Source organism: Panthera onca, chromosome B4 (assembly GCF_046562875.1).
Source record: "Panthera onca isolate mPanOnc1 chromosome B4, mPanOnc1 haplotype 2, whole genome shotgun sequence".
Lineage (NCBI taxonomy): Eukaryota > Metazoa > Chordata > Mammalia > Carnivora > Felidae > Panthera > Panthera onca.
In genome coordinates, this window is record NC_138345.1 from 89,543,324 (window position 1) to 89,568,943 (window position 25,620).

A 25,620-nucleotide genomic window follows, 5' to 3' on the forward strand; every position below is an offset into this window, starting at 1 on the left:
CTGGAATTGATTTGTAGTCAGGAACTGAACAGTGTGGCCTGTTTAACTTTGGGGAACAAATGCCTTTCAAGTCTTAAATGTTCGTACTTCTTTTCTAGGACGTTCTGTAAGTCTTTTGTTGTTGTGTTAAAGTTGTTTTGTTAAACGTACGAGTGGACTGTTAAAAAGTTCCTGGTTGGGGGCATTGGTGGGCTAGGTGAAAGGGTGAGAGGGGAAACATTCAGATCTGTGGGCAGGGGACCTGGTCTAGAACATGTGAAATGTGATGGGAGTCCTGTCTCCATGTTTCCTGAGGTGTCCTGGATGAAACAGTCTGTGCCGGGCCCTCAGGGACACGGTTGCTGCAGGCGATGCCCCACACAGGGAGAAGAATGCAGCTCTAAGCAGGCACACATCCGGGCTTGAACACTGTGCGGTGACCTCCTCTTTCCGTGTCCGCTACTTGCTTCCTGTCCAGGTCTTCAGGTTAGTGAATGCTGCTCTGAAGCAGTGTCCACGCCACCGTGATCCACACACATCTGTCTCGACCCCTGATGCTAACGATACGTTCGTTCGACTACGTTCGGTTTCTCTTCTTCCCCCCTCAAGTCTGCTTTCTGCTTTTTGTGTGTTTCCAGCCCACACTTGGCAGGCAGAGCTCCCTGCCTGCCCCCCTGCAGGCCATGCCGACCTGGTCTTGGCTGGTGGCTGGTGGAGCCGGCTGGGTCCCTGACCCCCCCCTCCCCCCACCCCACCCCCCCCAGCACTGAGGAAAGGTGGGGCGGGAGGGCACTTCCTCCAGGCCTTGGGCTTCCTGTGCAAGCCTGGAGGAAAACAGAGCTGGAGGGTGTGTGAACCCTCAGGTTATACCAACAACACGAACACTCCTCCACAACAAAGACGACTGAAATGCTGAACCCCCCTGCCCCCCCCCCCCCACCACCTTTTGGAGAGTCGCTTTTAATTTATAAATTGTTGACTTGGTCGAGTGATGTTAAAAAACCTATGCTTTCTTTTTGACAGTCTTTGGCAGTAGCAGGTTTTCGTTTTTTTGTGAGTGGCTGGAGGGGCTTTTTTTTTTTTTTTTTTTTTTTAAATTCCCCAGACCACAAGCCTGTTTTTACCTAGGAGATCTCTGGTTTGCTCTCTAGCAACTTCCTACGTTGGTGTCTGTGCAGCTGGCTGCCAACATTAGGGAAAATGGATAACAGCCTTGCCACACTGGTGCCTCTGTTCTTAATGTGGGGTTGTTTATCTAGAGGTGGCTTGCCCCCCAGGCGCAGTCAGCACATCAAAGTGTGTTTCATTTATGCTGATGGGGGCTGAATTGCATTGTGTTTACTTTTGTTTTTAATGTTATTTTGAATTTTTTTTTTTAATACGTGGAAGTCTTTTATTTCCTTGCTAGATTCCTGCCCCACCCTGCCCCCACCCCGATTAACGATTAACAGTTATGCAGACCTCAGAGACCTCGATTAACAGTTATGGAGTTTTTGAAAATTTTGTGAAAGTTTTGTGTAGAAAGAAGAAACCGTCTCCGATCTCACCAGACTGGCATAAGCGCCGTGAACATTTTGGAATCTTCCTTTCTAGTCTTTGAGGCATGTTAAAAAACAAAGTTCAACGGAGTAAATTTTATAAGATCTTATTGACTTTAGTCAATGATTCATGAATTGGGCAACATCCCATCTGGCAGATAGAACGGAGCTCCAAAGAGCTGTACAAAATGAGAGGTTTTCAGGGGTTGGGGGCGGGGCACGCAGGGCGTAGGGGACACTAATGGGGAAGTTACAAAAGCAAAAAGCAGATTGTGGCAAGGTCACCTTCCTTTAGGGGACAGCAGGGATCTATCATGCTGCTGACTTCACTAGTGCTGACCAGGTAATTCCAAGTTGACTAGTTTGAGGTTCCACTGGGGGGGAGGGGCAGGGGGAGCTGAAACTGTAAGTTAGGTATGAAATCTTAGTTTGGTGACTTGGGCTTAGCAAAAGTGACTCCATTTTTCCAACAGGCACATAGTTTGTCATAGTGGATGTACAGTTCCTCTGATTTTTTTTTTTTTTCTCCTCCCATTAAAAACTCTTCTGTAGGCTTCATGTTAACAGCTCCTATATGGTCCATCTTGACATTTGGAAGTATTACTTAGCTATTTTCTTTTAAAAAAAAATTTTTTTTTAACGTTTATTTATTTTTGAGATAGAGCGAGACAGAGAATGAACGGGGAGGGGCAGAGAGAGAGGGAGACACAGAATCTGAAACAGGCTCCAGGCTCTGAGCTGTCAGCACAGAGCCCAACGTGGGGCTCGAACTCACAGACCGTGAGATCACGACCTGAGCCGAAGTCGGACGCTTAACTGACCAAGCCACCCAGGCGCCCCTGCTTAGCTATTTTCTTAATGCTGGGAATACAGTTTCTGATTTTTAAACGAATTCTCTGTGGTCCTGGCCAGATTACTACTTCCCTGATAAATTGCTGGGTTGTATTGGTAGCTGCCCCCCACCCCAATTCAAGTTGAACACAGTGTATTAAAACAACTAAGCAGGCGTGCCTGGGTGGCTCAGTTGGTTAAGTGTCTGATTCTTGACCTCAGCTCAGGTCATGATCTCACAGTTCGTGAGTTCGAGCCCTGCGTGGGGGTCCACACTAGCAGTGTGGAGCCTGCTTAGGATTCTCTCCTCCCTCCCTCCCTCTCTCTCTCTCTCTTTGTCTCTCTCATAAATAAAACAACAACTAAGCCTCCAGGAGCCAGCGGTGCTAGACCTGAGGGTTTCTCAACTCACTTTCTCTGTCCCAGCACGTGGTTGGTTGTTTCCTCCTCCTCCTGGCTTAATGGGCTTTGAATCAGATGGACGCGGCACAACCCTTACTTAGCTTCTACACGAACCAACCTCATGTCCTTGTAAGCTTCTGTTTTCCAATTGCAAAATAGGGAGAATAGTGGTACCCAATTTTGGGTTTATTCTAAGAATCCCGAGTCAGGTTGTGATGAGGGTGGCACGGTGTCTGGGGTTTGGTGACAAGTTTCACTAAGGGCTTTTGCTGTCCACCTTCCTCCCCACCCTCAGCCCCTCCTAGGGATTTGGGTGGCCTAATTCTGTCCTGTTTTGGAAGAGTGGGCAGAAAAGAAGGAGAAGCGGAATGGGGGGGGGGGCGGTGTATCCAGAAGGCCTCCCCCCCACCCAAGTGTAGGGAAAGGTCAACTGTTTCAGAGATTGCCAGAACCCTCAAAGGCAGTGGTGCTGCTTTACCCCACTACTGCTGGGGTTGGGTTCAGTGAGGTGGGTGAGGTTGGCCAGGAGCGCCAGGCCCCTGGGCGTTTTTGCACGGGGTTCTGCCTCCCTGGGCTCTCTTCTGGTCATTCTTTGGGTGTCCTAACTCACCCCACACCTCTGACCGTGACCAGCCTTGTATCCCTGACACACTTCCTGTGACTTTTGTGGTTCTCACCCCATCTACAGCTAAGCAGGAGGGCAGGAGCGGATTTCTGTAGAAAAAGAGTGTCTTTACAAATTCCTGGGTGAAACCCTTCGAGGTAATAATCCACCAGATTTTTATTTGAATTGCTCTATCATCTTTTAATTACTCCAGAGTGCTTTCGCCTCCCTGGTAGGAAGGAGGAAGGTGATTCCTCAGATGAAACCAAAACCTGGGGCCGCTGAGGTGGAGCTGGAGGTACGGGTGTCTTTCTGAGAACGGAGGGCAGCAGTGGGGTATCTTTCTCTGTCCTCCGTGTATTGCCTGTGGTGTGGAAGAGTGAGTCCTCATACACACAGTAGTACTTCAGCTAAGCCTTTTAAGGGCTAGGAACAGACTTAAAAGAGCCGCCTCGAGTGGAGCATAGAGAAGGAGACCTCAGGAGAGGGGATGGGGGGATGGGAACAAGAGTGATAGAAAATAGCTGAAGCTTGCGTCCCCCTTCAGACTTTTAAGTTTGTCTAATTAAAATCTTTCGTGGTCTGGACATCTGGCCTGAAAGGACCGACGAGTCTCTCCCTATTCCTCAGACGATATGAGAGGGAGCTTTGCAAGTGTGTTTGGACTAGTGCATTAGCAAGGCTACGGTGGGTAAGAATAGAGGATTTGCAAATCCAGACCCTAAGGAGTCAAATGTGACTTCCTGGACATTCTCCTCCTCAACAAATTGTTGTCATCCACACTTTTTAATTGTTACATGAAAACATAGAACTTTAAGTCGCTTTCAAATCTTTTATGTGCCGACAACTTAGACTCCTATTAGAGATGGCAAGGAAGAACACCAGGTGTCTCTTAGATAAGCTTGCTTCTGATCACTTTTCTTGGAGTGCTGGCCTATAGGCACTTCTGATTTTCTTGAGACACTCTGTCCCTGTTCAGATTAGGTGACGACTCCTATTTGCTTGTAAGCCTCTGCCCTTGACTTTCACATTCCCGCCGTAGGTGGAGCTGGAGCCCGCTCAGCTTCCCAGATGGGCTCCACCTGCCCCGTCCTGGTGGCTTCAGCGTTCCTTCGCGCTTCCCGTCTGGCTCACTTCCAAATGAGCCTGCTCGTTTCCTTTCTCCGGAACCTACCTCCCCTTACAGCCAAGGTACAAGGGTTCCATGAACACTCAAATGATATGGAAGTCACAAGATCTGACCTTTGGAAGAGCCTCTAGTGCCCCTGGGCTAACCTGAACTAGTGACGATGGCCTCCAAGGCCACAATTGTAATTGCTCTTAGCCAAAGGAAGTGGCTGGCTGCTGAATGACCCTTAGAGCCTTGAGCAGTGAGACCATTTAATCTAGAATTTAGGGTGGACGTTGTGTCACCGTTTGCCATTGTAGTGTCTTTCTTCTCTCCTGGCTTCTCAGCGATCGCTCATATTATTGTTCCAGTTAATTTTCCTAATACTCAGTGGACTTTGTAGGTACTTGATTAGGACAGTGGTATAGATAATACAGAATATTAGAAAACTGGGGCACCTGGCTGGCTCAGTTACAAAAGTGTGCAGCTCTTGATCTCGGGGTCGTGAGTTCAGGCCCCACGTTGGGTGTGGAGGCTACTTAAATGAAAACAAAAATGTTAGAAAACTCACTGCTGAAAAGGACAGGGACCATAGTCCAATGTTTTCTTAATAATCAGGGAAACTCCTTGAGGACCCACCTTCCTTTGGAAACCTGAGAATCCACTGCAGCTTCCTTTCTGACACCTCAGAGAGCTGGGCCTGAGGCAGGCCTGCTGACTCACCTGCGGCCATGTTGTTTTTCTAATTATCAGAGCTGATTAGCTGGATTTGGATGTGCTTGGCTCTGAGGGCTGTAATAATCTTCTTTCTTTCTTACCTAGCTCGCCTAGAATTTGAGAAAGTTAAACCAGTTGTGAAAATGTATCACCTTTCAGAAATGAACAGCATCTTAATTGACTCCCTTTGAAAGCACGTCAAACTGGGATTGCTGAGGTTGAGTGTAATCTGGTACCCCTTGAGGTTGGGCGCTCAGGCTGGGGCACTCTGAGGAGACTCGTCCACCTCCAACTTTGTTTTCTGGCTCCAAACAAACGAGTGGCTGTTTGACGATTGGCACGCGACCCGGGTTTTGAAAGCACAGCCATATAGGGTATTGCGGACTGGGAACCAGGGGGTTTAAAAAGTGAGGTCATGGAAGGCCCAGATGGAACTCTCTTCGCGTGGATCACAACTGCAATTAATCTTATTAACATCCTGGGCCCGTGCCTGCTCTCACTGCCTCGGGTGTGTTGAGGGTATTTAAGGCGCAGGCTTTGAAGGACTGTCTCCTTTGATGGTGCAGATGCATAACAGAAGCGTGTAAAACTTTGTATCTGCTGTTATAAAGGCCTTTTGTGTGCCCTCGCAGATTCATTTAGTTTGGAGAAGCAAACAGAAAACCTCCTGCAGATAAGATGTTGCGAGGCTGGGTTGCAAATGCAATCTTGTAGATGCGGGTTCTGTGACCAGATAGAATCAATCAGTTGAAAAGGAATATCCCCCGCCCCCCCCCCCGCCCCCCCCAACATCGAGCTAGTTCCAGCACCGTATTCCAGAGTGAGTGGAAGACTTAAAAATGCTGTCAGGTCACGGGGAGGCAGGAGCAAACATAGGAAACAGCAAACTGTGGAGGTGTGTGCGGTGAGTGCTAAATCGGCAGGGATGGGGTACCCCAGGGGTTCCTAACATACAGGGGTGAGTGAGGGCTCTTGTGGCTAGGATGGCTTCCTGGGTGGGGTGGGCCTCGAGGAGGTGGCCCACAAGGTGCTCTCAGGGCACAGTGGCTCGTGGCGGAGTGGTAGGGGTGCGGCTGGGAGAATTTAAAGGCAGTGGGTGGCACACTGACCTCTCTCTCAAGTGCATGGAAGACGAGCCTAGTATGGTGTTCCATCCTTATAAGGGTGCTGCCTGCTTCTATTTTTGAAGCCCATTTTTTAAAAACTCCTCTAAAATGCCCACATCGACTCTCTCGTGCTGTTCTCTTGTTTTAACAAGTAGCCTTGGGACAAAGAAGTTGTTTAAAATTGTCAAGTTCAACAGATGTGGTTCATGTGTGCTAATATCCCAGAATTGAGTACAGAATCTACTCACTAAGTGAATAATTAAGAAAAGAAGTATCTGTTCTTGTGTAATGTACCCATTTGCTCATAATTAACGAATGTCCCAGTTACAACATTATGACAGGCCTGTTTTCTTACAAGTTTTCTTGCTGTGTACTGATACAGGGTTTTTTTGTGTGTGTGTTGTGTTATTTCGTTTTAAACCTTCGGGTCTTCTCAGATCTCGGTCCCTCTGGGACTCGCCAGGGGGGTGGGAGAGGTAGGCGAGGAGCGGCGGCGGCGCCCTTTCTGCCCACAGAACATGCTGGGGGATTAGCGTTCTGGGGGGGCACTCTTGGGGAGCCTGGCACCCGGCCTCTGGGCAGCACTGTGCGCATTGACCTTGTCCTCTTAGCTGCCCTCCCGTCCCTCCACCTGCTCTTCCTCCCCTGAGATAACAGAGATGCGTTTCTCCATAACAGGAGGATGGAGGGGGCTGGGACATCTTTCCCTTGCCTTTTCTTTGCCGTCGGAAACCTGAACAGCAGACCTCTTTTATGGGTGCAGAGAAGCCTACAATGGGCAAGGTGAATCCCTGAACCTCACCTAATGGGACGTAATATATCCCAGCTCTATATCCCGCAGTTAAAAAAAAAAAAAATCTTCTCATCCGGCAGGGGAAAAAACTCTGGACTGGCCAGGGTGAATCAGCAGGCCGTTCACCAAGATAAGCGCGAGTCTCTAGACGTGGCACCCAGCCGATTGTCAACACTGGTGCCGTGAGAACGTGGCAGCAAGCAGCACCCTGTACTTTTAAGGTCAAGAACGGCAGCACCAGGCCCCCTGGACACAGTTGCTTTTTCCTTCAGGAAGAGAGTTTCATTTGTCCCAGAAAGGTTGTCTTTTTACTTAAAACACAGAGTTCGCGTTGCTTTCTTGTGGGCTTCCCCACCTTGTTGTTCGTTTGCACGGCGCCCACTACAGTCCAGATTCACGTGGCCGGGTGGAGTCCCACGAGCCACACATAACTACTTACACTTAAATTATTGAAAATTGAAATGGAAATTCATGGTCTCCCTTTACTTGCTCAGATACCACATGTGGCTAGTGACTGTTCTTTTGGACAGCAGTTATAGGACATTTCCTCGTTGTGGAAGGTGCTGTTGTCTCTCGGTGGTGCTGCTCCTTATTTGAGAGAACTTTCTGGGCTCACTCAGCTCCCCCGTCTGCTCTGCCTACTTTTATATCTTAGAGGTTGTGGCACCAAAAGTGAAGAATGTCCCAACAGGCATCTAATGTAAGTACACAGCTGTCCCCTGTGACCCTTCTCGCCGGGCACGATCCTAGCCTAAAAGATCCTCTAAGGACTTGGCGGGTTTGGCTCTGTGTGACGGCCTTTCTTACATTCCTCACAGGGTTTCTGTTCTGCACACCTAAAAGACATTTCAGAACAGTTTTTCCCTGCTAATTCTACTTTATTAGTTTTTTAAAGTTTATTTATTTTGAGAGAGAGAGAAGGAGCGATGGGGGGGCAGAGAGAGAGACAGCAGGAGCAACAGGGGCAGAGAGAGAGAGCAGGAGTGAGGGGCAGAGAGAGAGAGAGCAGGAGTGGCAGAGAGAGAGAGAGAGCAGGAGAGGAGTAGAGAGAGACAGCAGGAGCGAGAGGGGCAGAGAGAGAGAGCAGGAGCGAGAGGAGTAGAGAGAGACAGCAGGAGCGAGAGGGGCAGAGAGAGAGAGCAGGAGTGAGGGGCAGAGAGAGAGAGAGCAGGAGTGGCAGAGAGAGAGAGAGGTGGCAGAGAGAGAGAGAGAGAGCAGGAGCGAGAGGGGCAGAGAGAGAGAGCAGGAGTGAGGGGCAGAGAGAGAGCAGGAGTGAGAGGAGTTGAGAGAGACAGCAGGAGTGAGAGAGGGGCAGAGAGAGAGAGAGCAGGAGCGAGAGGGGCAGAGAGAGAGACAGCAGGAGCGAGAGGGGCAGAGAGAGAGACAGCAGGAGTGGGAGGGGCAGAGAGAGAGAGAGAGAGAGAGAGAGAGAGAGAGAGAGAAAGAAAATATCCCAAGCAGGCTCCACGCTGCCAGTGCAGAGTCCGATGTGGGGCTCACTCCCACGAACTGTGGGATCGTAACCTGAGCTGAAATCAAGAGTTGGACCCTTAACCGACAGAGCCACCCAGGTGCCCCTTTATTTTTTAATTTTTTAAAATGTTTGAGTGGGCTCTGTGCCCAGCGTGGAGCCGAACCTGAGGCCTGAACTCACGACCTTGATGAGATCAAGACCTCAGCTGACAACAAGAGTTGGACGCTTCACTGACTGAGCCACTCAGGCGCCCCCTGCTAGTTATACTTTAAAACCTAGTTCAGGAGCATCTAACTGGACTTTCTGGAAGTTGCCTTGGAGTCCCCTAACTGCTTGCTCACCCGCTGCTGGAAATCACTTGCTTGATACTGGTGCTTAAGTGCGAGCCTGCTTTGGTTTGCTTTTAGGTCTGTCTGTGACCGCAGTGGAAAGATCTCTCCCAGAGAAGATTTTTCTGTTTTGGTTAGGTCCACAACACTTTATTTGCTGTCTTTGTGGGAACGGAGCCTGGGAGGAGGACATTTAAAGAAGTCACTACCAACACTCCATTCCCCTCGAGCTGTCCCTGCATTCCATTTGCAGCGGGGGCCCGTTGCCCCCGGACAGTGCGGTTACAGCCTGCGGGGTCCCTGTGGTTTGTTCCGTACCCAGGTCTGCACTGGTTCCGTGTGTAGTGCGCCGGGTATCCCAGTATGTTCGGGACATCATTAGGTGACTGCCAGTTGCCACCACCGGAAGATGAGCTTGAAAGTAGGAATTCGTAAGTTTGGAATCTAGCATCACTTAGAGTAAGCGCCTGCTGGCCCGGTAAGTTCACCCTTTCCCACTGACACGTGCTAGCCCTCAAACCTGGCCAGGAGTCAGAGCAGCTCCACACGAGAGCCGTGGGACCTGTGGGACCGGGAGGTGTTGACACCATCCACTGCGTCTGTCATCAGGCACCGCGCGTCTACCGGGGCGTCCCCCACCCAATCAGAGAAGCTGTGCTAGTTGCTTTTTTAAAGGGTCAATAGTTTTATTTTTTTTAAAGAAGACACGAGAGGGAGTGGGGCGGGAGTGGGTCAAACTTGACTAGGCTGTCAGCTGTGGAAAGGTAGAAAGGCAGCGGCCACGGCCGTCTGTCCTGGCCGTAAGTGCGTGGCCCCGACTGGGGCGCCCGCAGGCACTCAGTAGAATTGTTGGATAATGAGTTGTATCGTATTTTCGTCGCAGCTCTGTCAAGTACGTATTGGCTTGCACGTTTTACGGAGATGAGAAAATGGTCTCCAAGAGGTTAAAGAGCTTGCCTTGGGTTACACAGCGAGGACGTGGCAAAGCTGTGAATCAGACCTGTGTATGCCCACGCCGGAGGCCACATGCCTTCCCCAGCGCAAGGGGTCCAGCCCTCGTTCCCGCTCGTGGTCACAGTCCTCCTGGATGCTTTCTGTTTTGCTGTTGTTATATTTTGGACTTAAAATTTTAAGGTGAGATAAAATGTCAAATTCCAGGAGAGTTAGCAAGAAAGGGTATAAACAGGTTTGTAAAGCGGTGCGTTCATTCTCAGACAGTCTTGATTTAAAATGGGATGGGGCCACGCCGCACGAGGACCACGCCGCGTCTGGGAGGCAGGGTGTGGCCCTGTGAGAAAGTTCACCGGTGGAGAAACGTCTCGGTGACCCCACCCAGGAACCGAAGCGAACCCCAGAGCAGCCCTCGGGCTTGCAGGATGAACACACTAGGGAAGAGTCTAGGGTTGATAATTTTTCATGGAAGAACTGAAAAACTGGAGGGTTGGGAGACTATAAAAGAAAGGTGGCTTATAAAAAAGAGGACCTGTAACTGCCCAGACAGACGTACTTGGGTGTGGCGTCACCGCCTCGGCCGCCAAGAACAATAAGGATACTTCAGACTGCTGCGCCCCATGCCATTTCCTGTCCTTGCCATCGCAGTTCAAGGTTAACGTCTATACTATTTGATCTGTTCTGCACTTGCCACACAGGTTTTTAAAAGCTCCTCCTTATTTTTACCTTTTGCACCCATGTACCTACTTTGTCCCTTCAGTGTTGCATGTTTTTTTCCTTCTTTCTGCTCGTAAGGCCGTCTTCCCAAAGGCATTGTATTTGGAGGAAGGGCAGGGGGATCCTTCCCTGTGTGAGAGGAAGGGGGGGGGGGTCTTAAAGGGATAACAATTTGGAAGTTTTCCAGCTCTAGAGACTTCCTCCCATTCTGATACTAACAGGAACCAGTGTCCTTCACTCCACAGCCTGAGCTCGTGACTTCTGTTCCTTTCCCCCTGCTTCTACACTCCACTCAGAGCGTTGCTTTTATCATTTCAGAAGCTTTTTTTCCTTGACATTCTTCACTGAGACTCGGGCTTCGCTGGACAATAAGTGCCATGAGGGTGGAGGTGTGGTGCCTGACGTCCCCACGCCCAGGCGAGCGCTTGGCACACAGCAGGAGCTCAGTAAATATTTGCTCAGTGAGCAGGCCTTGGTCTGTGGCCTTTGTGGGCAATTGCTATGTCAGTTGACTTAAAAATATGGCGTAGATCTTAACCGTTCTTACAGGAAACAAAAAATCCTAATGATGTGAAGTGATGATGCATGTTAACTAAACTGGGGCTAATTGGTTTGAAGTATATACGTATGTCAAATCCTTATGATGTACACCTAAAACAAATAGTGTTATATGTCCATTATATCTCAGTAAAAAACTCAGGGTCCCAGCCTTCTAGGGTTTAGCTGCTTCTCTGGGATTTACTTTCCAGTTAATCTTTTAATAACAAGGTGTTTTGCCTTGAAAGGATCGTGGAGGTCCTTGGGCCCAACTCTTTTCTGTTATCGTTGCTTACAGTTTCCTTGGTTTTTAATCTCCGAGAAGGAAGGATAGCTGTTGCACAAGTATGTCTCAGCTATGCTTTTGTGGGCAAGCCGGGGTGAGTTTCTGTTTGCAGGCCAGCTAGCGCCTTCGGTTTTCCTCACGCTGCTGGGAATGCTGACATGAGGTGGCCTAGGGACAGTTAAGAACTCACTAGGGGCGCTTGGCTGGCTCAGTCAGTAGAGCATACTACTTTTGATCTTGGGGTTGTGAATTTGAGCCCTGTGTTGGGTGTGGAAAGCCTGGGTGGCTCAGTCAGTTGAGCAACTCTTGGTTTTGGCTCAGGTCATGACCTCACATTTAGTGGGTTTGATCCCTGTGTTGGGCTCTGTGCTGACAACGTGGAGCCTGCTTGGGATATTCTCTCTCTCTCTCTCTCTCTCTCTCTCTCTCTCTCTGTCTCTCTCTCTTTCTCTCTCTCTCTCTCTCTCTTTCTCTCTCTCTTTCTCTCTCTCTCTTGCAGCCCTTCCCCGCCCCCCAAATAAATAAACTTAAAAAAAATCTTAAAAAAAAAAAATCACACGGATTCTTAAAAAAAAAAAAAAAAAAACACCTCACTAAATTCTAAATGGACTTGACCTTGCTCTTTGCTCTTAATCACTCCGTTTCCCCCTTCTCTTATTTAGGTGGTAAGCCCCTAGGGTGGACGTACGCTACGATATTTGTGTAGTTAGCTACTTTGTACATTTTTAATGGTGGGTCTTTGGTTGCCTTGATTCCTCAAATGGAACCATTTTGCCCCATAGGTCCCACCAGTGAGAGCAGTGTCAGATTTTTGCAAAGTTGTCCTGTTAGGGTCAAGAAGCACCGTTGAGATGATTCACTCTGGTCCCTTTATTTCCTAGGAAATGAGGGAGTGGCTTCAGGTCAATGAGCGGAGGGCACGGGATTAGTTGGTGAGAGACTCTGGACCAGAGCCCCCCGTCTCGCTGGAATTGGGCACGCTTTTCACAGCACCCTCTAGCTCTGCCAGTGCCACATCTCACTCGTTAGGAAGTGGAAATCCCTTAGGTTCACTGTTTAGTATTTGCTCTGAAGAGTCTTTGGACAGTCTGTACTGAAAAATCAAAGTCGACACAAAGACTCAAGATCTTTTTTCAGCTATGGCCCATGGCCAGCTAATTGTGGATTGGAAAGAGCAGGGCCAAGCCGAGAGTTACAATATATGTTTTGAATTTCCTTAGAAATAGTCATTGAAGCTTCTGTAAAGTTATTTTTTTATTTTTTTACTGCTTTTTTTTTTTTTTTTAATGTTTACTTATTTTTTGAGAGAGAGTGAGCATGGGCAAGTGCATGGGGGTGGGGGGGTGGGGGGGAGTGCAGAGGGAGACAGAGGATCCGAACTGGGTTCTGTGCTGACAGCAGAGAGCCTGATGCAGGGCTCAAAGTCATGCACCGTGAGATCATGACCTGAGCTGAAGTCTGACGCTTAACGGACTGAACCACCCAGGCGCCCCCCTATTCTTGTTAGTGGAAGCAACATAGAGGACCTGGGTTAAAATTAAATTTGATCTCTTAACTAGTTGAGGTGTCCCCGGACAAACCACACACTTCCCGAGGGATCTCAGGATTTGGAGTTACTGAGGGTTGGTAGGCTTTGGAACCAGGCTTCAGGGAAGTTCTCTCACTGCCACAGAACCGCTAAGTTTCTATTGGCAGGTGAATTTACTTAGAACTTGACTTCCTTTGGAAGCCAGAATAATAATGTCTACTTAGTTAGGTTGTTGGGAGAATTAAATGCAACACAAGCCAGGTGTGTTGTATGCTTGGCTTCTTGGGGGTCACAGCACACTGAAGTCTGGCCGTCTGTGATTGCATCTAGCCATTACATCATATCACGCACTGCTTGAGCTCTTTAGACGAGAAACCGTTATTGAATTCTTCAGTGGAAAGAGGGTTTACTATCATCCCGTCCACAGTGTGGACAGTCCAAGCCGGGGTCGAGACTGGATGGGTTGCGAGTGGGTGAGTAGGGGAAATCTGGCTACTTGTATCTTGACATGACAATGTGTTTGGAAGATCAATTACCCTGTGGTAGTTGTGTGTAATTAGGTCATTGGTTAGTGCCAGTTAACATGATTAATTACCATACTTTTTGCTTATAAATATGGCATAAAGCTGTAAAGACCGTAAAGTTCGTAGAATTTGCTAATGAGGAGCTTTTGGTTTGTGTCTTTAAATATTGTTTAAAATGGAAATAGCCTGGGGCACCTGGGTGTCTCGGTTGAGGCTGAGCCGGCTGACTCTTGATTTCGCTTCAGGTCGTGATCCCAGAGTTGTGGGTTCGAGCCCGTGTCAGGCTCCACGCTGAGCATGGAGCCTGCTTGAGAGTCTCTCCATCCTGCTGCCCGTTTCCCCTGCTTGTGCGTGTGCGCTCTCTCTCAAAAAAATACAATAAATGGAAATAGCCAATCCTACAGGCACTCTGAGAGAATGGTGTCTGTGCAGAAGGGAAATTTAGCAAAGGCGGTTTCACAAAATAATAATTAATGAAGCGTTGCCATTAGCTGCTGACAAATTAGTTGTAGCCCTCAGGAAGGTGGTAGTCTGAAGGAAGGAGAACCATATTCGGTGGATGACCCTGAGAGTTTGACAGCGAGAGGGTGTGTGTGTGCTCATGTCTGCGCGTGTGTTTCGAGGTGAAGTGCCCCAGAGTTCTTGTGGGGACTGTATAAAGAGTCCTGCCTTACCTGCATTTTTTCTATGATTGTTCATGTGTGGCACGGCTTGTTTTCCTTCTAGGATGTGGAGAAAGAGAAGGAAACCCACAATTACCTCAGCAAAGAGGAAATCAAAGAGAAAGTTCACAAATACAACTTAGCAGTCACCGACAAGTTGAAGATGACCTTGGTAAGCACCCACGGTACTGTCCATGTTGGCACGGGTCGAAAGACAAATGAATGTAAATTGTTGGGACTACAGTCTATGTGTTTTAAAATCTCCGAGTAGCGTTTGCAGAGGTTGAATGGCCAAGGTGTGCAGGACGGTAAGGTGGAGTGTTTCCGCAGCTTTCAAAGTAAAGTTCTATGTTGAAGTAGGTGAACATCGGTGAACACTTTACAGTTTTATTGTAAACGTTTTTGTGACCCCCCCCCCCCCCAAAGGATGTTTAGCGTTGAGTATAACCACTGTCTGTTTCACATACAGGTGGTGACTCAGATTCTAATAAGGCTTTAGATAAGTTTTATCTTGTGCAGATAAGTTTGGAAGTGTCAGCAAAAGGATTTCGTGCCCGTGGCTCAGAATATACTTGAGCTAAGATTTCTCTCAGCTGGTTGTTGTGGAAGATGAGGGAGGTCGTGCTCACGTCCTACACGTTGCCGTTTCGGGCTTCAACAGTGTGGTACCGAACGCTAATGCTCAGCGGGGGTGAGGGTTTAGGAGGAAGGAGGCCCAGGGCTTAGTGACAGTACAAGGAGAGCCAGCAACAAAGCCACAGTATTCATGTGCCTACAGACTGGACTGGCATCTGTGCCTCGTCCTCGCATTTGGTGACTTTCCTTGAGGCACCTGCCATCCCTTTGCCGGTTTCCAGGGCCCTTGGACTTCGGCCTGTCAGTCTGTTGACCGTGAACTTGACAGTTGAGCAAAGACTAGGCTGACCCGTTTAGGACAGGCCCTACTGAGCTCTCTGACCTTTGGGGAGGAGCCTTTAAATCCAAGCCTTTGTGATAAAGAACCCCTCCCCGGCAGACTCCCCCAGAAGGGGGGGTGGGACAGACGATCCCAGCTTCGTCATTCCAATGCTCACATTTCTTTTTTCAAATGCATTTTTCATCAGAGGAGAAATAGTCCACTTGCCATGGTTTCTTCTTCCCTTCCCACCATGGAGATTAAAACATGCAGGTTTCCATTCGTTTCATAGATAGAAATTTTAAGTGTCGTATAATACTTTCCAAGGAATGAACACACGAATTGGCATTGTAAGTTGACCTTGTGGAAAGGAAGAAATATATGGACCAAAAAGGAGATTTTTAATGTTTGACTTTAACTGTCTCATTTATCGATATAACACCTGAAGATTTGTTTTAATAAAACGTTAGAATAAACTTTTTCTAAATATACCCGCTGTAAAAGAAAAAATGAAGCCCAGACCGTTATTACTATTTTTGGCAACCAAGAAATAGTAATTCTGCTCTCGGTTAAACGCTAAACTCAACAAGTTGTCTGTATAAATATGTGTGATTTTTTTTTTGGGGGGGGGGTAATAAAAATTATACCTCAGTAAAACTGTTAGGAAATAGTATGTAGACGGAGGTACAAGTCAGACCAGAAAGACAAGTCCTTACAAACTCTGTAGTTCACATCGTACCTTCGGGCTGTTTTGCACATCTTGTCGCTCGAGGTGCCGGGATCACATCATCGTGTACCCCACGCTGTATATGGCATATGTGTTGTGTACAAAAGTTTGAGTGAGATCGGTCATTGAGGACATACCGTAAAGCCACTGGGAATGAAATAGGTTGTTCATTGACCACTCCAGGTTACTTGGGTGTCTCCCAGCCCCCCAGTGACCTTCCTTTTCTGTGTAATAGCTGGCCATCAGCTGCGGATGGACATGGACGGAGGCCCCCATGTGTGAAGGCGTCTTGGGATTGGGCTGGCCACTGCCCCAGGGGATTGTAACCTCTCCAACGGGCCCTGACCTTTCACATGTAGCTCCGGGCGCTTCGGGTCTCCAAAGCAGGGGGAGGCTTCTGTCCCACATCTGCCCTACAGACCTTGCTCTGGAAGCACTTTGTTGGGGGTGTTCCCTCCCTCTGAGATCATTCCCTCAGGGGTGATCTTTACTGAAGTTCTGCCACAGAGCAGGAAAAACAAAGACCAAGAGAAGGAAGGCGAGACATTCTTTCTCTTGTTTTGCCGGGGTGCTTCCCTCGAATGCCATGCCGAATGCCGCAGTCAGCGCAACTAAGTGTGTGCTTCTCTTCTGGCTTCAGAACTCAAATGGGATTTACACTGGCTTCATTAAAGTCCAGATGGAACTCTGCAGACCCCCACAGACTTCTCCGAGCCTTGGAAAGCTTGCTCCCAGTAGCAATGGCTGTACGAACACGCTTCACATCAGCAGCACGAACACCGTGGGGGAAGTGATCGAGGCCCTGCTCAAGAAGTTTCTCGTGACCGAGAGCCCTGCCAAGTTTGCACTTTATAAGCGTTGTCACAGGGAAGACCAAGGTATGCTGCCGTGCGTGAGATGAAAAGGTCTCTGCTTTTAGGTCTCTGTCCTCATTTGCAGAAAGGACACTGCTGGGTGTCTCTACCTCGGTGGTGTCAGAGCCCTGGGGTGGGTTCTGGAAGCTGTGGTGATCGTGGCTCACACCTGATGTTTGCTGGCTTTCCGTATTTTTGAGTTGGCTAGTTGGGGGTCTGAGGAGCCCCGAGGCACCCACATGTGATGGGCCTTTGTGGAGGAGTTTGTGATGTGTGCACGGGATGGAGGGGGGGTAGCTTTGAGGGTTTTTTTGTTTTTTTGTTTTTTTGTTTTTTTTTTGTTTCCCGCTTTGATTTTGATGCTCTTCAGGACGAAAAGGAATGCCTCTGTGCTTGAAGGCTTCATTAGCACATCCCACATTTGATGTGCATCCGAACATGGAGTGGTGTGGGGGGGCCTGCATCCTCAGAGACTTTGAGGGTGGGAGGCACACGTGTGCCTGAACATCTCAGCCTGGAGTGGCACAGCCGTGAGTTCTTCAGTTTCTTTAGCTTGCCACACTGGCCTTGACGCTGGGGCATTTTGGTACGTAGCTCTCCAGAGGCCAATCCGCTGGATGAATGACATTCCGATCTGGGGTCTGCCTGTCTGAACTTAATACCCACGTTCGGTGGATAGAAAGAGAATATTAAAGAACTGCGTGAAACTGAACACACAGTAGTCGAGGGCAGGTACTTGAGCAGAAATCGATACCACTGTGATCCAGTGATTCATCAAGAGCTCGTTTGCAAATGGTACCTATGTGTGGGTGATCAGCTACTTAAACTGTGCTTTTGGGGGGTAAAGCCTCCAGCAGAGCCATGGAGGAAAATACACTAACCTGACATGAGAGAACTGCCCTTCAGTTGCATGGGGATGGAACCCAGCTAGTTGCTAGGTGTGCATGCTCTGTTTTGAGCACAGGCCACCTGCAGAATACGAAGAGGGGCAGGCCAAGATTCCTGCCTACCCTCAAGAGGCCCCAGGCTCAGAGTTGTGGGGGTTTCCGTCCACAGGGAAATCAGGACCTGCGATGCAGTTTTTTCCAGAAGTGCCAAAATAACGTAAAAGAGCTCAGATGGCATTTTATCCTGCCAGCTGCTGTGCCTGCCCACCTGGACTGGAGTGGCACACACGGACAGTAATAGTGTGATAGCGGCCTGTTGAGATAGTACCCTGATGGCTGGCGAAATCTTCCAGCGTTGCAGGCAGTGCTGGTACCCTCGGGGGAGGGTGGGGGGGTGAGTGTGTGGGAGGAGACACATACAGCTGTGCTCCTGAAGTCACCAGAGCTTGCATCCTGACCGCCCGGTTTATTTGCAGCTGCTAAAACTCTAAATCTGTAGACAGATTTGCTCCTAGTGCTCCAATTTTGTGTTCTTTGGATGGTGTATTATTTTTATGGTTTCTGAAAGGGGTTGCAGATGCGTTTTGAAAGGAGGAGCAGAATGAATTGTAAGCCCATTTGGGGACTAACTAAGACCCATTTAAATTCATTCTGGACAGTTATTTCCTTTTTTTTTTTTTTTTTCTTCAACGTTTATTTATTTTTGAGACAGAGAGGGACAGAGCATGAACGGGGGAGGGGCAGAGAGAGAGGGAGACACAGAATCCGAAGCAGGCTCCAGGCTCTGAGCCATCAGCCCAGAGCCCGACGTGGGGCTCGAACTCACAGACCGTCGAAGTCGGACACTTAACCGACTGAGCCACCCAGGTGCCTCGAGAGTTATTTCCTTTTTGATCAAGGCGCAGCGTATATTGTGCAGCTGTCCATACGGTGGAAATAGTGTAGATTTCATTCCACTATAGGCTGTTTCTGGTCACAAGAGGAGGAGGACGGTGACTTGGTGGCTGGGTGACTTGGGCTGTTGTGTTGATCTGGAGGAGGGGCTGGTAAGCGGGGCGTATGGTCCGGGGGACGGTTCAGTACTCTGTCACATGCCGCTTGTCTCCTCACCCAGTCTACGCCTGTAAGCTCTCAGACCGGGAACATCCGCTCTACCTGCGTTTGGTGGCTGGGCCCAGGACAGACACCCTTAGTTTTGTTCTTCGTGAGCACGAAATCGGAGAGGTGAGTAGTTGTTCATTCTTGCTTTAAACCGTACGGAGCAGCCGATCCTGTTTTACTGCTGTAGTGGAGTGACTTTTTATCCACTTGGGAGGGGGACAAAGGGAGAGAATGTGTGTGTGCGCGCGTGAGTGTCTGGCTGTACCTCTTGGGAGGGGGGAGAGCTGGTCTGTGGACGATACCTTTCTGTGTGGTGTGTGTGTGTGTGTGTGTGTGTGTGTGTGTGTGTGTGTGTTTTAACGTGCTTTCTCTCTTTCTCTCTCTCTTTTTCTTTCTCTTTCTTTCTTTGTCTTTTGTGCTTTCATTCTTTTTTTCTTTCCTTTTTCTTTCTTTCCTTCTTTCTTTGTCTGTCTTTCTTTCTTTCTTTCTTTCTTTCTTTCTCTCTCTCTCTCTCTCTCTCTCTCTTTCTCTCTCTTTCTCTTTCTTTCTCTTTCTTTCCAAATGAGAGAGGGTGGGGATGGGGAGAGAGAGGGAGAGAGAGAATCCCAAGCAGGCTCCATGCTATCATTGTGGAGCCTGACGTGTGCCTTGATCCTACAAACCGAGAGAGAGCATGACCTGAGCTGAAAGCAAGAGTCAGACACTTAACTGACTGAGCCACCTAGGTGTCCCTGTGTTTTTCAGTTTTCAGAAACAGACCCGAAGTTAGCTTACAATATAATTTTTTTTTTACAACATCCATTCTCTTGGTGTGTAGTTTTCAGAGGTGGGAGGAGAGTAAGAAAGAAAGCTGCCTCCCACCTAAAGAGCGCTTATCACCCCTTCTACCTCCAAATTGCCCCAATCCAGTTAAACTATGAAAGTCGACACTCTCCATATGTTTGCTACTAACAAACATCTGCAGGCTTATTCATTTAAAGAGAAATAAAAGGAAATGGAATCTCTTTACCATGAAAGACCTTTAACTTTCTAGAATCTTTTTTTCCTCTTGCCAGAATGATTTAGAAATTATGTTGGTATATGCATCATTTGCCATTTTCTCTCCAGGGAGGATTGAATTTAGGCCAGTTCTGTTGAAGGAAAAAGCACTTTATACCATTTTTCTAGATCAAATGTCAGGTTTAAAATGATGCTTGAGTAAATCTTCAAGGCCTGGGTCTCCGTCTTCTGTCTAGAACAGGAAATGTTATCCATGTAGAACATCATGTGATACAATGAGAATAGTTTCCAGGTTAAAAGTTAGGAAACCAGTGGGGTGCCTGGGTGGCTCAGTCAGTTAAGTGTCTGACTTCAGCTCAGGTCATGATCTCACGGTTCTTGAGTTCAAGTCCCACATCAGGCTCTGTGCTGACTGCTCAGAGCTTTGGGTTCTGTGTCTCCCTCATTTGCTGCCCTTCCCTGCTCGTGAGCTCTCTCTCTCTCTCTCTCTCTCCAAAATAAATAAACATTAAAAAAAAATTTAAAAAAGGAAAGGAAACCAAGTCTCAGCTTCCTACTGGTCCTCTTGTTAGATTGGGAGCATGACCTTGGGTAAATCTTCCAGTCTTTTCAGTCCTCAGTTTTAAAATCTGTAGAGTGGGACTAAAGATTTTAAAAGGTGGCTTTGAGTCACAAATTAAAAATGTATGTAAACATGCTTTGTAAATTATGTTCATATGTCTAAATTGGAAGTTTATTTGGGGGGTTTTAGGAAGACAGTGCTTTTTTTTTAATTTTAATTTTTTATTTTTAAAGATGTATTTATTAAAAAAAATTTTTTTTTAACGTTTATTTATTTTTGAGACAGAGAGAGACAGAGCATGAACAGGGAAGGGTCAGAGAGAGAGGGAGACACAGAATCCAAAACAGGCTCCAGGCTCTGAGCCATCAGCACAGAGCCCGATGTGGGGCTCGAACTCACGGACCGCGAGATCACGACCTGAGCCGAAGTCAGACGCTTAACCGACTGAGCCACCCAGGCGCCCAGATGTATTTATTTTTTACTGTTTAAATTTATTTTGAGAGAGAAAGTGTGAGCGGGGGAGGAACAGAGAGACAGAAAGATTTTATTTTATTTATTTTTATTTATTAATGTAAAAAAATATTTATTTTTGGGAGAGAGAGAGAGAGACTGAGAGAGCGTACACACGAGTGGGAGAGGGGTAGAGATAGAGGGAGACAGAGGATCCAAAGTGGACTCTGATCTGTCAGCAGAGAGCCTGATGCAGGACTTCAGCTCAGACACGATCTCACAGTTTGTGAGTTCAAGTCGGACGCTTAACCAGCTGAGCCACCCAGGTGCCCCAGTTTTATTTTATTAAGGAATTTTTTTTTTCCATTTTATCTATTTTAGAGAGAGAAAGTGCAAGTGAGGGAGAGGGTCAGAGAGAGGGAGAGAGAGAATCCCAAGCAGGCTCTACCTCTCAGCACCGAGTCGGATGCTGGGCTTCATCTCCCAACGGTGAGATCATGACCTGAGCCGAAATCGAGAGTCAGACGTTTAACTCACTGAGCCACCCAGGCGCCCTCCCCGCCCCCCCTTTTCCCTGACAGTGCTGTTTTAATTAATGGCGTATTCTAATGTAGAAAGTTTTGTTCTCCTACTCCATGTTTCTTATTCTCTTTAATAACCAGGTCAGAATTCCTCTCCAAAAAGCCTTCTACCATGTGCCCACTTGGCGGTTTTATTCCTTCTGTTCCATCTGTTCCACTTGTATTAGGTTATCTCCAGTCTTTTTCCTCCCCACACTCCTGGGAGGTCCCCATCGGAAATTGTTCCTGACGGAGGCAGTGATTCTCAGCAGAAGACCCAGGGTCCCCTTTTGGGAGGGGAGGATGTGTCGAAAAGCAAACAAACAAAAACTCCCCCGTGATGCCAAGTACCTTTCTTGACTGCTTTAGTTAAAACAAAATTTAAACCCCACCGGTGTTTATTTTGTGCCTGCTAGGTACCAGGTGCTGTTGGGGAAACAACTCAGAGACTCGAGGGCAAGAGACAAACCTCAAATAGTGAGAGGTGCAGCAGCTGCAGTGTAGGTAAAGTGTAGGTGAGGGAGGTACTCAGCAAATAATGGTCATAACTTTTAAATCTTTTGTGATCGTGGCTGCCATTGCTCAGTGAGAGCTTCTAAGGGATGTAGTTCTGGGTGGGAAGGGAGGGAGGAAATTATGGAAGACTTCTTAGAGGAAGTGGCATTTAAGCTGAGGCTTGAAGGTTGAGTTGAGTTCGCCAGGCAGAGTGGAGAACATGTGCACAGCCACGGAGGCTAATGTTATGGGTGAGGGCCACAGCATGGCGGGGTGGGGTGGGGAGGGGGTGCGGAGGGTGCTAGAGGGGTTAGAGTCTTTCAGACTTAGCAAGAGCAACTAGGGGAAGCCACCGAATGATTCTAGCAGGGCAGGGTGAGGCCTAGATTTGCATCTTACAGAGGATTGAGGCTCACTGTTGGGGGAACAGAGTGGGGAACCTAAGACCAGAGTAAGAAGGACATGGGCGAGGCTCTCCCAGGAATGGAGAAAAGGATGGCGGATAAATCAGGGGCAGTAAAGGTAGAGAAAAGCAGGCCAATTGGACAGCTGCTTTAGGCCCCGGTAAGATTGTGGGAGGTGAGGAAGAAGGCAGTGACAGTGGTGACTCCAGGGAGAGGGGGCGGGTAGGGGAGCCTCTGGGGTCAGAGGAAGAGGGGCCAAATCAGCAGTGAAAGTGTCTAGAGCACTTTGGCTCTTGTGGGAGCCCTTGTGGAGGCCAGTGGGAAGAGGGAAGGACGCGGGGTGAGAGTGTGGGGGTTGGCCTGGCTGCCATCTGGAGGGCAGGGGCCGCATTCCGTGGGAGGGCTGCGTAAGACAGCCTTAAAAACCTTGTAACCTTGTAAAACAGGCCTTTCGAAACGCTGGCTGGAGTAGGAGGGGCAGCCACACCCCCGCCTGCTCTGGGCCAGCATTCCCGAGTTCTGACTTCAACACCTGGCATTTTTCTTTTGTGTCCTTTCACAGTGGGAAGCCTTCAGCCTTCCAGAACTACAGAATTTCTTGCGGATCTTGGACAAGGAGGAAGATGAGCAGCTGCAGAGCCTGAAGAGGCGCTACGCAGCCTACAGACACAAGCTGGAAGAAGCCCTCAGTGAGGTGTGGAAACCCGATTAAGGCACCGGGTTCCCTGCCGCTCGGGAAGGAAAGGCGCAGGACCTGTGTACAAACCGGCGCAAGGGTCTCTCTCGTCGGAGGGCTGTCTTCTTGCCCCGTGACGCTAGGGTCTTCCCTCTTCGATCGCTAGATCTAGTTCCCAAAACCTGGTCACGCAGCGTCCCGCACCTTAGGCATCTTCTGTAAGGGATTCTGCAAGCTTGTTCTGTTACGGCACTGCGGTGTTACCTCTCGGCAAGCTGTGAATCTGTAGTCTCATCTGGAGCCATCCAGACTGCTTTGAAGCATGGACTCTGGGGTTTTTGTTTTTGTTTTTAAGTCCTTACTTTCCTTTAGTTACTTTAATTATGTGATGATGCTGTTAAGCTGAAGGATGTGCAAATGATTTTTTAAAGGCTTAACAAGGAATCTATCTGAACACTTGTCCTGTGTTGAAACTACCTGTTTTTTTTTTGTTTTTTGTTTTTTGTTTGTGTTTTGTTTTTAAATGTCAGAGAAAGCAATCCATGTGAACTGTAAGGCACAGGAAGCTAGGAACTCTGAGGACTTTGTGAAGGGTTTCGTAGGAGTTTGACAAAGGAAGTGAAGAGCAAGTTTGCAAGAAGGCGACAGTGGAAGTTGGGGAGCTCTGCAGGAATGTGGTTTGGGTGAGGCGTTGATGGTAGGGGAGAAAGGTGTATTTGCTGATGAGGTGGACGCATTCGGTTTTGAGATGTTAAACCCATTGTAGTATTGCTTGATTACCTGGTGAGTAAAATATGGGAACAGAGCCAAAGAAAGTAGCAGCTAGACCAAAAGGAGGGACCTGGGAAGTCTGCAGCTGAGCAGAACATTCCGGCAGGTGGACCTCGCAGACCCATACATACAGGAGTCATGCCGCTGGGGCTGCCCTCCCTGTGGACGGTCCCAATGCTCTCTTCTCAGGGTGGTGGGACAATGACCGTTTGCTAACTCTGTTATGTTGTGGTCCTACCCCCACCCCCACCCCCCGCCCCCCAGCTGTTTTCTGGATTGAAAAGGAGTCTGGGTAGGGAGCGGCTTGTCAGGTAGAGAGCTCGCAGAAGCATACTTTTGTGACAATCGCTCCCCTCTTTTCCCCAGTTTTCCCCTTTTCCTCCCCTTCCCCTCCCTTCCTTCCTCCTTCTCCGTCTCCCCTCTTTTCCTTCCCCCTTCCTCTTACAGTCTGTTCTGACATAAGGTAGAATCGGGATATGGATTGTATAGACCCTAGGACTACTTGGCTGTAGGGAGGAGGGTGGCGAGAAAGGGAGGGACCCCCCCCCCCCCCCCCACCGCCCCGCAGCTGATCACACAAGAGGGGTTCTTTCTGGAAATGCTTTCACAAACGTGCATGTTCCTCCCAACCAAAGAAAGGCATGTGCAATAGGAGCCTTCCTGAAAGCAGGTAAAATAACCCCATTCTTTTTTCAGCAATCTGAAAACAATGGGAAAGGTGTGCTTTGGTTCTAGAGGGGCCTTGTGGTCTATTTTAGTCTAGATGTGTTTTGTTTATAAATTCCCAAGGAATTGTCCACACTTTGGTGACACCTAATGGATTCTTTTTGAAATTCCAAGGTGCTTCATTTCTTTGCCTCTTACGTGAACTGTGCCTTTTATCGCAGCATTTCTGTTCCCCTCTTGGTGTGGCACTTCTGACTTTTCAGAGCACACCCATCTTGTTGGAGGCAGGTGTAAGTGGCGGTCATGCCGTGCCACACACGTTACTGCGACAATCGTATCTTCCTAAGCTTTTTAAGGAGAGTTGGGGGGTGGGGTGGGGAAGTAGAACTAGCTATAAAATATGTATGGCACAACTTGTTTAATTTTGCATGTAACTTCTTTTTAGTGCCTCGATGAGGTTTTAGTGACATTGTCATCTAATACTTTACCTTTTTTGTTCAGGGAATGCCTTCGTGATTTTTATACTGGTTTTACTATTCAAGACTGTGGCTTGGGTTTGAGCGTACTGGTATCAACCACCTGGTCTTCTATTCGCCCATCCAGTAAGCTTATATTTTGTGAAGCTTTTGTTTCTCTGATGAAGACACTGTTAGAACCTAAAGTAGTAGCTGATGGCTATCTGTGAAGGGAAAAAAAAAACAAAACAACTTTTTTTTTTTTTTTTTTTTACTTGAACTAGATTGTCTAAAATAGGCATCCTCCTCCGTAGTACCCGGAACCTCGCTCATTGTCGTGTGCACTACAATTTGCAATTTGGAAAAGTTGCTGTATTGAAATTCTGTCAGTACACAGTTCTTTGAATACTGATGTTCTCTCCCAAACACTGGTTACCGCAGCAGCGTTTTTCATGGGCGAAAGAAGAAAGGCCACTAAGGCCAAAGATTTTAAAAAATCATTGTACAAATTCTTACGTTAAATTAAACTAAGCTTTGCTGTAATACTGTTTTCTCTTCAGTATGTGATGGTACAGGAATGTTGTTAAATGAAGGGCGTAGTATTGCAGGGGAGCATTTTAAATCGCAGAAGTAAAAAGTTATAATATTTATAATTTTGATGAGTTTATTTTTATAGGGAAGATTTTTCTTCCCTACAGTTGTTTCTGGAATGGCAAATTGTTTCCATTATTAAAAGTCGAAGTTGTTGATGTTTGTTCGTGTGTTTTTATTTATGGCTCGTAATATGCCAGGTGAAAGAAGGTCACGGGGGTGGGGTGAACTTCTGCAGATATGTGAGGACCATACGGGAATGCAATGATTTACTGGGTTTGAGTGGGGCACATTTGTTCCCCCAGGGGTTGTTTCCTTTGTCTTATCCTCTGGGGAAAATAACCCCAGCCGAGTGTCTGCCCATACAGCACATTTTAATTGTGAAACGTACATCCACTCAAAAGTGTATAAGGGGCACTTGGGTGACTGAGTTGGTTAAGT

At 48.0% G+C, this 25,620-nt stretch overlaps 1 protein-coding gene across 1 annotated transcript in view; it reads left to right on the forward strand.

Annotated features, from left to right (window-relative positions):
• The window catches only part of RASSF3 (Ras association domain family member 3), a 72,095-nt gene extending 46,758 nt beyond the window's left edge, over positions 1–25,337 (forward strand). The window contains exons 2-5 of the mRNA XM_078449722.2: positions 14,151–14,258; positions 16,349–16,586; positions 18,564–18,673; positions 22,583–25,337. Coding sequence (XP_078305848.1) covers positions 14,151–14,258; positions 16,349–16,586; positions 18,564–18,673; positions 22,583–22,732 — 606 coding nt within the window. The 3' untranslated portion in view covers positions 22,733–25,337. The remainder of the gene's footprint in view (positions 1–14,150; positions 14,259–16,348; positions 16,587–18,563; positions 18,674–22,582) is intronic.
• Positions 25,338–25,620: the final 283 nt, after the last annotated feature.